This window comes from Equus quagga, chromosome 22 (assembly GCF_021613505.1).
Source record: "Equus quagga isolate Etosha38 chromosome 22, UCLA_HA_Equagga_1.0, whole genome shotgun sequence".
NCBI classification, from domain to species: domain Eukaryota; kingdom Metazoa; phylum Chordata; class Mammalia; order Perissodactyla; family Equidae; genus Equus; species Equus quagga.
Window position 1 is genome coordinate 32,483,742 of NC_060288.1, and position 16,015 is coordinate 32,499,756.

Consider the following 16,015-nt stretch of genomic DNA (forward strand, 5'->3'; position numbering starts at 1 on the left):
GATCCTGTGCTCTCACCGCCACAGCCTGGGTTCGTTTCTGGTCAGGGAACCACACCCCGGGTCTGTCGGCTGTCATACTATGGGGGCTGTGTGTTGCTGTGACGCTGAAAGCTATGCCACCAGTACTTCAAATACCAGCGGGGTGACCTATGGTGGACAGGTTTCAGCAGAGCTTCCAGACTCAGACAAACTAGGAAGAAGGACCTGGCCACCCACTTGTGAAAAAACGGCCATGAAAACCCTATGATACAGCACAGGAGGGGAGCGGATGGCGCTGGGTTCTGCTCTGCTGTGCACAGGGTGGCTCGAGTCAGGATTACTCACAGAGCTAACAACAAAAAATGTATTTTTTAAAAACTTGCTTAATACTCAAGAAAAACTATTATAGTTTTACATATTCAGAATGCAGGGCCAGCCGAGAAGCCTACTTTATGTAACAGGAAACTGTTGGTGAATTCTTCAATCACAAAATGTTAAAAAGCCCAGACATCAGAGACAGTGAAAGATTTTATTTTTTCTTTTACCTTCATCCAAACACACCCTTTTCTGAAAAACATAAAAGCATGCACATTGATGGCATTCTTACAAAGAAAAACTAAGTAATAACTAAGCTGTAAATCAACAATAACACAAACAAAAGGTAAAATGATAGCATGTGAAAAGATTTACAGGCAGACACAGGGCTCTTAATTTTAGAAAATAATAATTCAAGTCACATCAGTACATGTTAAAAAGAAGCTTCTAATTTTCCAAATATTTTGATACAAAATTTTTTAAACTAATAAATATTTTATCGACCTTTTGTGAGAATATAAGGACAGCTGTAAGAACATGATGTTCAAGAGATCTTACACAGTTCACTCTGCCTTCTTAAAATCAATTACAATCAACACAACTCTAGTGGTATATCCATGATATTCAAAGTAAGTTACACAACTTACATTTACTTTGATCTAATTAGAAATAGGTTCTAACTTCAGGACTGTTAAAAAAAAGTATTTAACAAGATATGAATTGATTTAAATTTCACTTTACAGGTAAGAGAAAATTGCAATTTGGCATGAGAACATTTCTCAGAAGTTTTACCTACGCCCCCAGGCATCATTAGGCCAACTGTACCCCGCGGGAATGTGTGTCTACAAGTGCGTGTGCACAGATACATTCTAACACATACAAACCCATTCAGACCACCCACTTCTTCAAAGGGGTGGCTTGAAATGGTTTACTCTCTGGTTCTGAAGATTCAGTTAGACAAAATTTCCCTTAATTACTGTTTTCATTTTGTGTATCCTGATTCAACTGGTGTGTTTCATCTGGGGAACTGATAGAATTTTACAAGAAAATCTATTAGCAGTAAGCAGAAATGTTATCTTAAAAGACTCTCAGGCAATCAAGTTTAAATTATAACATAAAACAGAGCAGGTCGCACTTTAAGAAAGGTCCTCTTGCATGGGATATATTGTCCCATGGCTGAAAATTGTGTGATTTGGTTGCTAAAACACGGCCCTTGTTTTGAGGTGATATACAGATTAACTGTAAAACCTATTTAAACTAATGGTGACTGAACCAATTCACCGAGTCCTCATGGATCAAGCCTGTGTTTCACCGGCCTCTGCCGCAGCCAGTGGAGCTCACTCACCAGAGCTTCAACAGTTCAGCTCTGCACCAGGACACTCCAGCTACATGCTTCCTCGCTGCAAGTCTGCTGTGCCTGCCCCCGAGCAGCACACTGCTGAATCCGAGGGAAGAACTCAAGCACCGTGGAGACCGACCACGAGGACATAAAAAGCCGTTTGGATTAAATATCTTGCTAAACCCAAGAGTAACAGGCAAAAGGCACAGGCTAGAAAATCTAGTCAGACGTCTGAAGGCTCCCAACACCTCAAATATCTGTGGACTCAGGTCCAACGAAGGTACACACTGATTATTTTGACGTAAAAAGTAACAGGAAACCTTAAGGTTTTCAAGTCCTTATGGCACAGATGTTGCGAAGTACTAAGAGCTTAGCTTAAAACTGCAAAAAGCTGGGCAATTTAAAGTTCTGCTACAATGCATCAGGGCCACAATTTTAACTCAAACTTAATTCTCACATGTCATACATTATTCTTTTGTGTAGGGTACAAGGTGTGCAAAGTAAGCTGTCTCAATAAATATTAGAAATGTTAACTACTTTGCAAATATACAGTAAGTGAGATCAGCTAATAAGGCGACACAATAAAAGCGTGCACTAACCAGAGCTTCCTCCCCACAAGCATTTCTTGCCCCTTTCCTTGTATCTTTCTCGATACTTAAATACAATTTCTTTCATTGTCTTGGAGAAATTAAGCAAAAAGCAAAATATTACATAGCTGCAAGATACTAAATACTTTAGGGATAAGAGTTTGGACCAGTCAAGTTGGAAAAAATTGAAAATAACAAATATAGTGAAATATACTGCAAATTAATGTTCATGAATGCAGCTATCTGAATTACAAAACAATAACAAATTATACAATCCTAATAATCTTCAGAAGTTGACATTAGTTCACAGGAAACATCAAGTACAGCATAAACTCTGTTTACTTTTCCCTTTCCGGCAGCTTCTGTACTAAAGTTGTAAGACGTGTATGTTTGCCCAAGACCAATAGCATATTGGCTTTAGTCAGAAATTCTATTTTATCCAATGTTCAATCAATAAGGCTTTATTTACACTTCTTATTAAATTCAGGAAACAATTTGATGCAATGGGCGGCTGCCAATAAGAACCCACGTAGCACATTCCACTGCCTGGAGACAGCCGCTTGTTTATGCTTTAATACTAACCCACAAGCAGCCAATTAAGGTTCCGTAAATCCACGTTTTTACATATAGTTTCCTTCCAGCCTCAGTCATAAGCATACCAGCAGTCAAACCACTTAAGATCAATAATGATGGTAAAGTCTTCTTGAGACTTAGTTTAGAATTAACACTTTTCCCAGGAAATTTGTTTCTTCTTTCTGGATCCAGTGAATCATAGAATTCTATAAGCAACCTATGGCCAAAATGGAAAAAAAACTTTAAAATTTCAGGTTTAGTCATTTCAATATTCTAATTCAACAAATATCTCTTGGGTGCCTATTACGTGCTGGAGAAGCTATAGGTCTTTGAGAAAGAAAGATGAATAAGGAAACACCAGAAACTTGGTTTAATTGGAGTTTCCAGACTTTACAAATATCTTTAATATGTTCTATAATTAGTGTAGACGAATTGTATTATAAAAACAGATGGATTTAAGTAATTTTATGAGCCTGTTTTTGTTTTTTAAACTTTAGATCTTTACAATTTTGCAACGACCTGACGACCTGACTCACACATGGGTAATAACCATCTCAGACTTTCTCCACCTTCCCCAGTCTTTAGTCTTCCTTCTTCCCACAGCTCCCATTCCAGTGGAAGTCAAAGAAGAGATCAGCGGCGCTTATAACATACACGAAGTTTCCCAAAAAAGCCCTTATTGGCATGGAATTATAAAAGCAGGTAAAAAAGGGAAAAAATATTAATTCGTTTTCCCAGCTTATTTAAAAAATGTGGTTAGAACATACTCAATATAAAAATCTCAAACACAAAGCACAAAAAGGGTAAGTCCTTCTACTCCCTTATAAATCACATTCTCCAGAGAACACCACTGTTTTAAAATGTCTAGACTCATCCTAAATATATACAAACACTACAACACAAAATATATTGGATATTAGATTTACTATTCAGGCTTTTGTCTGAGAACAGATTTTCACGTTAAAACACACAGATCTTACTTTTTAAATTTTTTCTATAACCAAAGTGGGTGGCACTGAAGGGCTGGTTTAAAAAATTATGTCATGTACAACTGAGAGTGAATGAAATACAAAAATTTAGCTACTTGTTTATAAACGTTATAAAGTTTCATTTCAACACAGTACACTTTAAATAATTTCCACTTGTTAAAGTCAATCCAGGAGGGTTAATTAGGAAATATTTTACTGTACTACAACAAGGAAAGGAGGAACAATGGCAGTCTCTTAAGAAGCAGCATATTAGGAGAATAGAGCATGGGTAAAATTTCATAAAATATAATTTGGGAAGTATTTTCTTAAGTCTTTAAAAAAAACCATACTTTTCAATGTGGTCTTAGTAAATGGTGCATCTGAAAACTAACAGATCCATTTTTTTGAAAGGAGGATAAAAAGTACAGATGTTTAAAACATATCTTTCAAAAAATAGGATATGCATCAGAAAGGATAAAACTTCCACTGACAGCAAAACAATAAATGAATAATATATCCTGAAGTTTTCATCTAAGAAAATTCAATTTATAAATATCATATCTAAACCTAAGACCCCCTTTTTACCTTCCTAAAAAGAAAACAAAATCCTAAAATTTCTACCTTTAGAAATTTGTGCTAAATCAAAGAGAGACTAACCTACTTTATCCATGTCACCCCTGCTCCAGCTCGCTCTGCAGTGAGTGGCCCGTCACTCCCACCCACTCAGTGGACCTCTGCAGGCCATGCCTCACACACGAGGTTTCCCACATGCCTGTGATTTCCTCGCAGGAGGTCTTGGCCAGGTCCAACATGGTTGTTTGCTCTAAAGTGACGTTATCAGCAGAGACAAACACAAGGTCAATCCCAGAAACTGCTTAGGCCCAAAAATACTAACAGCAAAAACACATTTTGGCCATGAAAATGTCAACTGCCCCTTCCTCTTCCAACAAATACACTGGGACCATTTCCACATGCACATCAGACTCATTCCTCTCTCCCAAAGCCCCGCTTTTCCACACACTGCACGCAGGACGGCTAGTCTTCAAACAACACACCACCTTGTCTCACCTGAGAGGGCAGATTTGGGGCATCTTACACTAGAAAGCTTTTTGTGTGTGTCTTTCTCTTTTTTTAATTTTATATCTTACCATAGAGTGTAGTCTAAGAAATACTGTAAATGAAAATAGATAGGCCTCCCACAACCAGTTCTTTTACAGTGACTCGTAACAATGAAGTTTAAAACATAAACAGATTATGCGTGGAACAAGATTTGACTTGAGTTTATAAAAAGTATTCTAAGATCATAAAAGTGTTTACATTCATTTCAAATTGTTTACTGTAGTGAAATTTAGTTGAACCAAAGTTTCTGAAATGCTAGAACTGTTGTTACTCACTTATCTTTTATTTCAAAACGTTCATGAAGCCATCTTCTCATATATACTTGTTCTTCTGGGACATCTTTTTTGTCTATACGATCAATGTGAATATGAATTTTTGGACATTCTTTGCAGAGAAATTCTAAGAAACAAAAATATTTCATTTTTAAAATTATTTTAGAACTCACAGTTATACTATAATGAAAATGAGGTAAAAAAATTTTAAGTGATGAAAAAGTACAGATTCCTTATTTATCAAAAAACAAAGTTAAAAGAAAATAAAGACTATAAACTGTGGTTTTGGGTTTCAAGGTGAAGTAGAAGAGTATGTTGTAATTTTCAAGTCTACCACAATTCCCTAAGCCATTAAGTTAAATCAATAGTACAAACGTTACTCTCTACACAACAGCTTTTACCTCTATAGGCAGCCCAGGAATAGGAAGTTGGACTCTCACTAGAAGTAAATACCCACCCTCCAAAGGAGTCCCCAAATGCCAACCACCATCAGACCCACCAATCATCTTCATGGGACCACTAGTCTGCCATTCCCAAGCCTATCATTTGTCACACATTGTCACTGCTGTTCCCACTGGACTGCGAGTCCCACAAGGGCAGAGATGGAGTCTGTCTGGTTCCCTCTGGCAAAGCACTGGGCACACAGGGGCACTTAATCCCCATCAATCCCTAGTGCCTGAGCTGGCACATGAGCCTCCATTGCTGACTGCTACTCGGCCACATCAGACTTGGGAGAGGGAGCTCCTTTCCTCTCTGACTTGCTATTGGCTTCCACTCACTGGTACTCCTTCCTTTCCTGATCCTTGCCATGAAAAACAGACTATACGTGGTTCAGGAACCAAATTCCTTTTGTAGAAGAGCTATGTGCTCTTAAATAACTCTAGCTCCTAAGACATGCTAATTTGACAAAAGCAGACAGTCTTTTTTCAGCCAGGGTTGCACAAGAGATGAGGCTAGGATTTATTCCAAGATAAGAAAGAACTTTGAGCCTGGAAACTCCCTTTTTTGTAGGTGGCTCTGTGGAGAGCCGAGAATATTAACATACTTAAAATTCCTTGGAGAACAAGGAAATACTCCTAAGACATTTAAGAGAAGACTATGTTCCCTAGGCGGGTATGCAAGCAGGAGGCTGAGACCTTCTCCCTCAAGTTGCAATGTGTTCAAAGACGTGTTCTAAGAGATGGTGACTGGCATGCTGCACAGTTTGACAAAGCCTTTAAGCCTCTCCTTAAAGCAGTCTCTACTCTTTTGACTCCACATACATCCCTTTTTCGCTAAGGACTCTCTTCGACTGCTCTTCTTTACTTATGACGTCAAGCGTTAGTAGTAGTAACATGCAGCATCTTGGGCATCAAAAATTATCTTATTTTTTATATACTTTTAGGAGTGAACTGGCTTTGATGATAAATGTGCAAAAACACTGTAATAGGGAAGATTGTAGCTTTTCAATATTTTTGTCTTAATTTCCCTCAGGTTCTATTGTCATTTAAATAATCAAAGAACTGCTTAAGTACTTTTAGAATTGTGCGTCAGTCAAGAGCATGGACAGTGAGCCAGGCAGCCTGGCTTTCGATCCCTTGTCAACCCAGGCAGATCTGTCGGCCTCTTCCCTGTTCCCACCTGCCCAGCAGGTGGTTGCGGGAGTCCTCTGAGCACGCAGAGCACAGAGTTTGCACCACATGTTAGCTATCATAATTTTTTAGTGGCATATCCTTCTCATTTGGCCCTCTTATTTCTATTTCTAATACATAAAAACGCAGACTCTAACATCAATTTTCCTACCTTCACTTAATTATCTACATCTCCCCCTCAACATTTCCATAATTAAGTCATCATCCAATTGACACTGCATTTATCCTTGATATCGCAAGCACTGTGCATGGCTACAGACTGTGAGGAAATGAAACCGACTGCACTTTAAATGTCAGAAGTGAAATGTGTATGAACTAAAGCGGTCAGAATGTGACGGCAACGCGTCTAATAAGACAGGAGCTCAGGAGGGAAGAGCACTCACACTGTGAGAAAGGAGCTCCAAAACTTACATGGGTGTTTTAGGCTTTTCTTCCCCTGAAATTTACACGGTGACTTTGGCATTTAACACACTTTCATCTACATTGTTTCACTTGATCTCCACAAGTCTACGTAGGTGAGTACTATTACCTCCTCATAGGGATGAAGAAACTAAGGCTCAGAGAGGACCAAGGCCTGGAGTAGCTGGTAGGGGAGCCAGATCAGCCACTTCTGTGGTCAGGCATCCAACCAGAGCCCTAAGGTACCATCAGATAACCACTAACTGACGTTCGGGAGGCCCTACCACCAAGGACAAGCAGTCAGGAAAACAAATACTTTAATATCTAACAGAGCTCTTGCATCTATATTTGTAAAAACTATTTTAAAGATTTTCTTTTTTCTTTTTTCTCCCCAAAGCCCCCCAGTACACAGTTGCGTATTTTCAGTTGTGGGTCCTTCTAGTTGTGGCATGTGGGACGCTACCTCAGCGTGGCTTGATGAGCAGTGACATGTCCACGCCCAGCATCCGAACCGGCGAAACCCTGGGCCGCCGAAGTGGAGTGCACGAACTTAACCACTAAGCCACGGGGCTAGCCCCTCTAAAAACTATTTTAGTTGGGGCATATTTCATATTGCATGGGCGAAAATTATCCCATAATATTAGGGAACACAGGGAAAAATACTCCAATGAAGGTACATTTCTTTTCTAATCGTCACTTTCCCGGTGGAGCCCTAGAGTAAACTGACAGGCTAGGGCACTACAGGAAGTCTTCCCGGTGTCCACACACGTCACAGAGCCAGCCCCTGGGGGAGCGGAGCCCGTCTGCTCAGGGCCTGGGGAGCCCAGCATGAGCAGCCAGGAGAGAAAGTGGGAGCAGATGATGGGCCTGTGCTGAACCGAGGCCTCCACATGCTATGTCCTCACTCAGCTCCCACACTGCTGACTGTCAGCTTATCATCTGCCCCCTCACCTTTCTCTGGGGGAAAAAAGACTATCTATATTTATATAAAAATACATATATATAAATATAACCTAGATCCAACAGTAGAAAAGAGGGCAGGTAAGGCATATATTCATATCAATGAACACTATGTAGCCTTTAAAAAATAATTACAGAAGTGTGTGTACTGACATGTAAAGATGTTCATGACACACTACTAAGCACAAAATAGCAGGCTATAAAGAAAGCAATATATATATGAACCATTTCATTGTTTTTAAATACATAAAGGTACATATACGCTCCAACACACAGGCATAATAAAAAGAAGATTCTGAGAACAGCATCCAAACTGCTAACTGGTGTTGCATCTGGACAGGTGAGCGTGTGGAGTCTTTTTCCCTTTTTGTGGGTTACCTGTAATTTTCCCCTCAAAGTATGTTTTATTCTCATAAAGAAAATATTAATAAAATAGTTACCTAGAGTCATATAAAATGCTTCAATAGAATATCAAATACTCTCTTTAAGCTCACAATTTATTACCCATACCACTCAGTTTAGAAAGAGAATTTGGAAAAAGTCAATTATAATCAAACTGCCCCTTCTTACCGCCCCCCCAATGGACATTGTCCACGAAAGCACTCTGACTCCGATGACAAGCCCAGATGAACCACGCACCAGAGGATGCCCGGGGGTTTTGATCAACAGCCACCTTACGATGAAATACACCACGAAATGGGAAAGCCAGAGGACATGACCTGCTGCCCATCTCGCTGATGTGAGGCCTCACTAAGGCCTCAGCCGTGGACTCCCGTGACCACAGAATCTGTGCCAAGTTCACTCGCACTGCAGCTCCCGCCCTCACCTGCAGCGAGGCCCTGTCAGCGGTCTAGACTGGAGCTGGGGCCCTGCACGGTCAGCAACCATCCCAGGTGATTCTGATGCATCTATAATCCTCCTACAATGCTTTGAGAAACACTGGCCTATGGCATATAAATGAACAATCTAGCAACTTTATGGAAAAACATTGTTTTTATAATTGGGCTATTAAATATGGATATTAAATGATAGTCCACTATGTATGAAGATAATATTTAATACCAATTAAACAGAATCACAAAGTACTTACAATATTCTAAGTCACGGAATTTCATACCTAACGCAACTTACATTATACTTCATAGAATTGAAAGTGAGCCTTAATCTATACTAGATTATAAGTAAAGCATAATATCAATTAACTTATATAATAATGAGAGCAGGGCTTTTCAAGCTACAGGTCCCAACGCACAATTAAAATAAACACACAACAAGGGAAACCAGGTATCATTTCTTACGTGCACAGGTAATGTGCAGAAGAATGGCTCAGTAGTGGGAATGTAAATGCATCCGCGAATTGGACAAACATTGCCAAGATAACTTCTACAGAGGTTCTACTATGCTGTACTCCTAACAGCAAAGCAGATAAGGGCCTGTTCTCCATTAATCTCACCCCCAGGGCCTGTTACCAAACCTGCCATAGGGAGGTTTGCCAGTCTCATAGTAAAAATATGGTATCTTACTGTATGTTTTAATTTCCATTTTTCTTATAATGAATGAGGTTGAACATTCTTTTCTGTGAACTGTCTGTTGTTACACTTTACCCATTTTTCTACTGAGTTATCGGTCACCTTCTCATCAATTTGTAGGAACACTTTATACATTACAGAAATTAGCCTTTTTTCTGTGATCTAAGTTGCAAATATTTTCCCAGTCTGCCTTCAATCTTTTGATTTGATTCTAGTATATTTTTCCATGTAGAAATATTTATCTTTAACTGATTGAAATGATAGATTTTATTTTCTACATGGCTTCTGGGTGTGATAGTTGGGAAAGCCAACCCTTTCAAAAATAGAGACATTCTGTAATGAACACACAGAGCCACTGTCAGCTAACGTGTAGTAGACTAAGCAGTGCCGTGGGAGGGGTGCTGGGTCTGGAACCTGGGCTACGCAACTCTGAAATGGTTTGCTTCCTCAAGCTCTTCTGATCTAGCTGGGAGGAGACAGAGTTACCATACGCTAAGTATCGTATGCTTGTGGCACATGCAGTGCCAGGAAGCGCCAAAGCAAGAGAAAGTGCTGCGAGCTAGAAAGCAAATGACTAGGAAAGACTTCATCAGACACGGAGGTTGAGGGGGAGCAGACTTGGATGGGGGCAACAAAGGGGAAGGAGGGGGTTTCATTTGGAAATGAGGCCTGGCCTACACATAGCCTTCCATTACAGAGCCTGCGTGGAGGTACATGAAGAGGTCTGTAACAGCAGTAAACCAGCTCCCCTTCTCAGCACAGTGCAGGAGGGACAAGGGAGAGAGGAGCTCGGGCTGGAAGACAGAGTCCTTGGATGGCAGGCTAAAGAGGCGAGTATTTACCCTGTGCACACAGCCAAGCCATCAAGATCTTATGAGCAAGACGGTGACACAATGAAAACAGCATTTTAAAAAGGTTCTTATGGGAATTATATCTGTTTTTCATACATAATAAAAACATGTTTAATCTCATTTTTTAAACAATGTTTGATAAACTAATGATAATATTGTTGAACAATTAAATGCATGTCTGTTTTCAAATATAAAAACAGGTCAATGACTCCTTCAACGGTTAAAAAAGAAAAATATTATTACATTTCCTTTTTAATAAGAAAGGAGAAATGGTAGAGTAAGAATATCCACATATGATACAGAAGAAATTAAGTAGTGGTCACCTCTGGGAAAGGAAAGGGGCAGACCAGGCGGACGGGGACAAGGTGGAAACCAACTATGCCTTACACAGTTTTAATTTTTAAACTGTTTGATGTATAATATATTCCAAAAAATTACATTTAAAATGGAAAAAAAAGAACTTCAGCTTCCTACTTCACAACTACTCTGTGTTAAAGGCAATTATGAGGGCAATCACTCTTGTTTCAGATTTTATTTCCTCCAGCACGGTCAATTTTTGGACCATTTAGCCCCCTTGTGCCTCACTCCGCCATCCTCTCTCCCAAACTTCCTGCTTGGGGAGCTCCTCTTTACGCCTTTTGAACGTATTTTGAACATCTGCCTTCCAGAGATCCTACTGAGGGAAGCACTCTGACGTCAGCTCCAGTCAAACAGCTGCTGGGTGGAGCATAAAGCCCAGTGCTCTCTCCACCACAGCACGAGCGGACACACTGAGAAGGGGACGGAGGCTCCACACGCCTCCTCGTTCACCTGTTCTCACGTTTAAATTTCTCTCACAGGCCAGAGAGTTTGGGTTATGTTTAAAACATTATGCTCACTAACAATTTTACTTTTTATTGTTAAATCTGACATACATACACAGATAACAGCTCAAAGGTCCCTAAAACCTAGCACATTTGAAAAAAGAAAAAGTCATACTTCACCTGTTTTTCTTGTCAATGATACTAAATTTCATAAATATTATGTGAAAAACACATATAAAGATGAACACTGACCATCAGTGCCCATCTCAGTATCACTAGGCCAGCACTCCCCATCCTTACTCCTTCCTTGGATGCACGTAGCTTTCCATTTTTATGTGTCAACTTTGGGTACAAAGAGGCTGAGTTAATGATAATGGGCGAGTCCAAAGGACTAAAATGGCAGCCAAGAAATACCAAACTGAGAACTAATGAAATTTGAACTGTTACAGATTAATAAAAAATACTTGAAAATATATCAAGTATATTTACTTGGAAAACATATCAAGTAAATGTAGTGAAGTAGAGTACACTTACTTATTTTTTAAAAATGAATTACACGTTCATAAATATATATGATTTAATTGAAAACAAACTTACCAGCCATGGATGGTGCTTCTTTGCGTTGCCCTTTGTCGTCCACAGTCCCTTCAAAAGCCACTGTAACGTCATAAATTGCATCTAAATAGCTCTTCATAGTATCAAAAGCAACATGGGTTGCCTTCACTCTTGGCGTCAGCACATGTTTTAATACTGGAAGGCCTAGAAGATAAGTTGATTCCATGTGGCCATAAACTAGTTACGAAACATCTCAGTAATAGAATAGAACAGCTAAATTCTTCCTAAATTTCCATGAATAGACCAACCAGTATACATTAACGCCATAATCTGAGATCTACAGAACTTTCAGAAAGCACTCTCACATGACTTCCTCTATTTAAATCAACATTCATTTAATACATATCTATTAAACATCTACACACACAAGGCATTGTGGGAAGATGTTGGAAAATCAGCCCTCAAGAAGCTTATGACCTATCAACAACCCTTCAATTTAGTAACCCTGACAAGGGCAAATACGATTCTCATTTCTGGCAACAGAATAAAGGTGACAGCATCTTGCTCATGGTCACTCAAGATTCAGGAGTACAATTCATAATTTCTAACTCCTAGTCTACGATTCTTTCAGCTCTATTTTTATTCAAATAAGAACTAGGTGGGGGGGGGTGGATTACCTAAATGACCCCCACTGTGTACAGTATCTGAGGTAAAAGCTGATGTGGTCTATATAATACAATCTAGTTTCTTGTTATATATATGTATTTTTTTAATTGAGGTATAACTCACATACCATAAGATTCACCCTTTTAAAGTATACATTCAGTGGTTTTAAGTATATTCAAAGAGCTGTGCAACCATCACCACTATCAAATTCCAGACCATTTTCATCACTCCAACAAGGCACCCTGTACCCTTTGCAGACATTGCATTCTCCCCTACACCACCCCACCCTACCCCAGCCACCACGAGTCTACCTTCTCTCTGTATAGATTTGCCTGTTATGGACCTTTCACATAATGGAATCATACAGTATGTGGACTTTTGTGGTCTTTCTTCTTTCACCTAGCATAAAGTATCCGAGGTTCTCCCATGTTGTAACATATACCAGTACTTCATTACTTTTTATGGCTGAACAGTATTCCATCGTATGGATCTACTACAGTTTGTTCATCCATGGGCCAGTTGATAGATATGTGGATTGTTTTCACCCTTTTGCAATTACGAATAATGCCACTACAAACATTCATATAAATGCATATGAATGCTGCATGTGAAAGTTTTTGTACAAAACTATGATTTCAATTCTCTTGGGTATATTTGAGATAAATATGTATATACACACACACACTTTTAAAAGTTTCTCTGAGAAAATATTGGAATTTATATAGAATAATTAATCACATATTCATTAGTGCTCCTACCAGTGCTAAGAATTTGTTCTCCCAAATTTCCTACTGCCAGCATTTCCTACTGCCTCCCTTTTCCTGGATTAGAATATTTCCCGACAATTTAACAGAAAACAGTAGCTCTCTGAAGTGACATGAAAACAGACTAGGAAAAGCTTGACTTGGATTTTCTCCGGCCTCTCTCCAGGGAAAATGAGCTGCATAAGGAAGAACAGCTATAGCATGTTGGGATCTTCCCGCAGAAGAATTTTTAAAATGCAGAGTCGTGTGGGAAAGAAGAAGATTCCCACAGCCACGTATCCGACTGACGTCCCCAGGGCAGAAGCCAGTTCACTTATTCACAACCTCACAACAAAAATCTGAATAGTACACCAGGCTGGCAAACATTTATTTGCTCATTAAATTAGTTAATACTTTCTTCTTTGCTATTGGAGCTCACCCAGTTCTATGAAGTCCAAAGTCCCACAGAATCACTCTGTGGTATGCAGAAAGAACAAGTAATTACTAGAGTCTAAGTAGGTCAGTAAGATGTGCGGAGAAGAAAAAATCTGAAGGAGAAGGTCAAACATACTCATTTAAAGACACTGAAAGGTCCAGAACTGAGAAGGGACTGACCGCCTGGCAAGACAGAGGTTCCGGGTACCTGGCCTAGTATCTTCAGTGGGGTGGGAGGAATGGAAGCTCACAGTGGGTTAAGTGATGTGTCAGTGTGTGAGGTGAGAAAAACAACAGCCAATTCTTTCCTGCATGTATTTACTACACACGGTCTATTAATTTTCCCAGACTTAGAATAATATAAGATACCCTTACCTTTATGACAAACAGAATCTGGCCCTTCTTTGATATCAGAAGTCCCTTAACAATGTGAAGTCCCAGCCATGGACTCCTCCAGTCCACAAGAGGAATGATTTATCTTCTCTGGCCAGGTCTTCAACTCTTAACAGTGAGGAGGGCACTCACTATCCCCAAACCTTGGGTCATTATTATACAACCAATTTCATGATAGCAACATAGAGCACAATTGGAATTTCAATAGGAAAAGCACCAAATGACAGGTGTCCATAATTACCTGCTCAAGCTTGAGCCCATCACACTGAGACTAGATCTCCCCAGGAACCAGAGCAAAGCCCTGAGCCCCAACAGAGAAAAACAGCAGCTGATGAAGTTAATTCACCTGGTCAATAGCTGGTTCTCTACTTTAGGATCTGCTCTGCCTCATTTCACGTCCAGATCCCCTGAGCTCCCACTTGGTACTACCAGTAACCTCACCCCCCGACCCTCCCACCCCTGCCCCGACTATGCTTCTCCCTGAGGCCATGCGGTGGTGGCTGGTATAACTGAAACTCTGCTGTCAGTATTATATCGTGGAAACATCATAAATAAATCATAAACACACTGGAGAGAGAAGCCTTTATTGATCCATATAGAAAATCCTACATTCTGTATATTATCATCTCACTTGACTCCCACAAATTAAGTAACTAAGGTTCAGAGAAGTAAAATGACTTGCTCAAAGTCACACAGCTAGCAAGACCTTTTAATGTCTTATTTAGTACTTTTTCTAGTCAGTAAATTTTAATAGGACACTACTCTAAAACTATAAACATGTAGGTTAGAGATTAATGAGGCAATAAAATAAACTTAAGCAGCTACAGTACATTGCAGAATGTCCTAAAAGAGATACGAAATATTCTCAGAAGATAAAAATATTACTCCGACTTACAGACTTTATCTGGTCACTCCTGTCTAATTGGGGAAAGCGTCGGGAACAAGAGGACACGGAGAAGGTGAGAGGGAGGCTCGCAGCACACAGAGTAGGGGAGACAGATAGACGAACAAAGGCAAAGAAGGATGGACCTGGACGGTCTGTGCAACACATGCACAGAGCTAGTAAGACACAAGATCAAAAAGTACCTTGGAGTCACATCGCTAAAAGCTTTAGAATGATAAGCTGATGCACTGATATTGATCTGTGGGACTCCAAGGATGTTAGGCCCAAGGAGAGATACAATCTAGGTGCTAAGAAAAATGGTTCGGGTTTCCGAAATAGTTTAGGACATTAGGTCACAGGCAATGAGATCCTGAGTTAGGACTGAAGCAGTGCAAACTGAAAAGAGAAAATGTAGTCAAATGATGTTATAAAAACAAAATATACACTGATTCAGCAACTAAGTGAATGTGGTAATAAAGGAAAAGAAGTAAAAAATACGCGGGCTTCTGCCCTGGAAGGCACGAACAAGGTTTCATCATAAATAGAAAGAGAATGGCCAGGAGGAAGAGCTGGCGAGGGGGGTTGTGAGCGTGCAGATACCCATCACACAGAAAGAGCAGAAGGGGGAGAGCAGGAGGCAGGCAAAAACAGAGAATACGAGTTCAAATTGGGCACGCTGAAGTTGAAGTTGGATAGAAAACTCCAGAAGTAGTTGGAAATATGGTCTGTAAAATGGTCAAGAATCCACCAGAGATAAACATCTGGGAATCATCTGAACAGACATGAAAGCTGGAGTAATGGCAGTGACTGAGAATACGAAAGGACAGAAGAGAAAAGGCAAGGAATGCCTTAGGGAACATTCACTTTTCAAAAAAAATAAAAGATAAAATGATAATGGGGACTAAGAGAAGCCAGGACAAAAAAAGAGGAAAGTCAATGGAATGCAAAAGCTCAGGGAAGAGAATGTTTAAGGGAAGAGGAGGTGATATTTAAAAAAAAAAAAATTATATATATA

At 39.7% G+C, this 16,015-nt stretch overlaps 1 protein-coding gene across 3 annotated transcripts in view; it reads right to left on the reverse strand.

The window, feature by feature from the left end:
* Positions 1-494: 494 nt before the first annotated feature.
* Positions 495-16,015, reverse strand: part of AGPAT5 (1-acylglycerol-3-phosphate O-acyltransferase 5) — a 51,262-nt gene continuing 35,741 nt past the window's right edge. For all 3 annotated transcript variants that reach the window (XM_046648647.1, XM_046648646.1, XM_046648645.1), the window contains 3 exons: positions 11,923-12,084; positions 5,156-5,279; positions 495-3,010 (listed from right to left, as the gene is read on the reverse strand). In XM_046648647.1, coding sequence (XP_046504603.1) covers positions 2,785-3,010; positions 5,156-5,279; positions 11,923-12,084 — 512 coding nt within the window. In that variant the 3' untranslated portion in view covers positions 495-2,784. The remainder of the gene's footprint in view (positions 3,011-5,155; positions 5,280-11,922; positions 12,085-16,015) is intronic.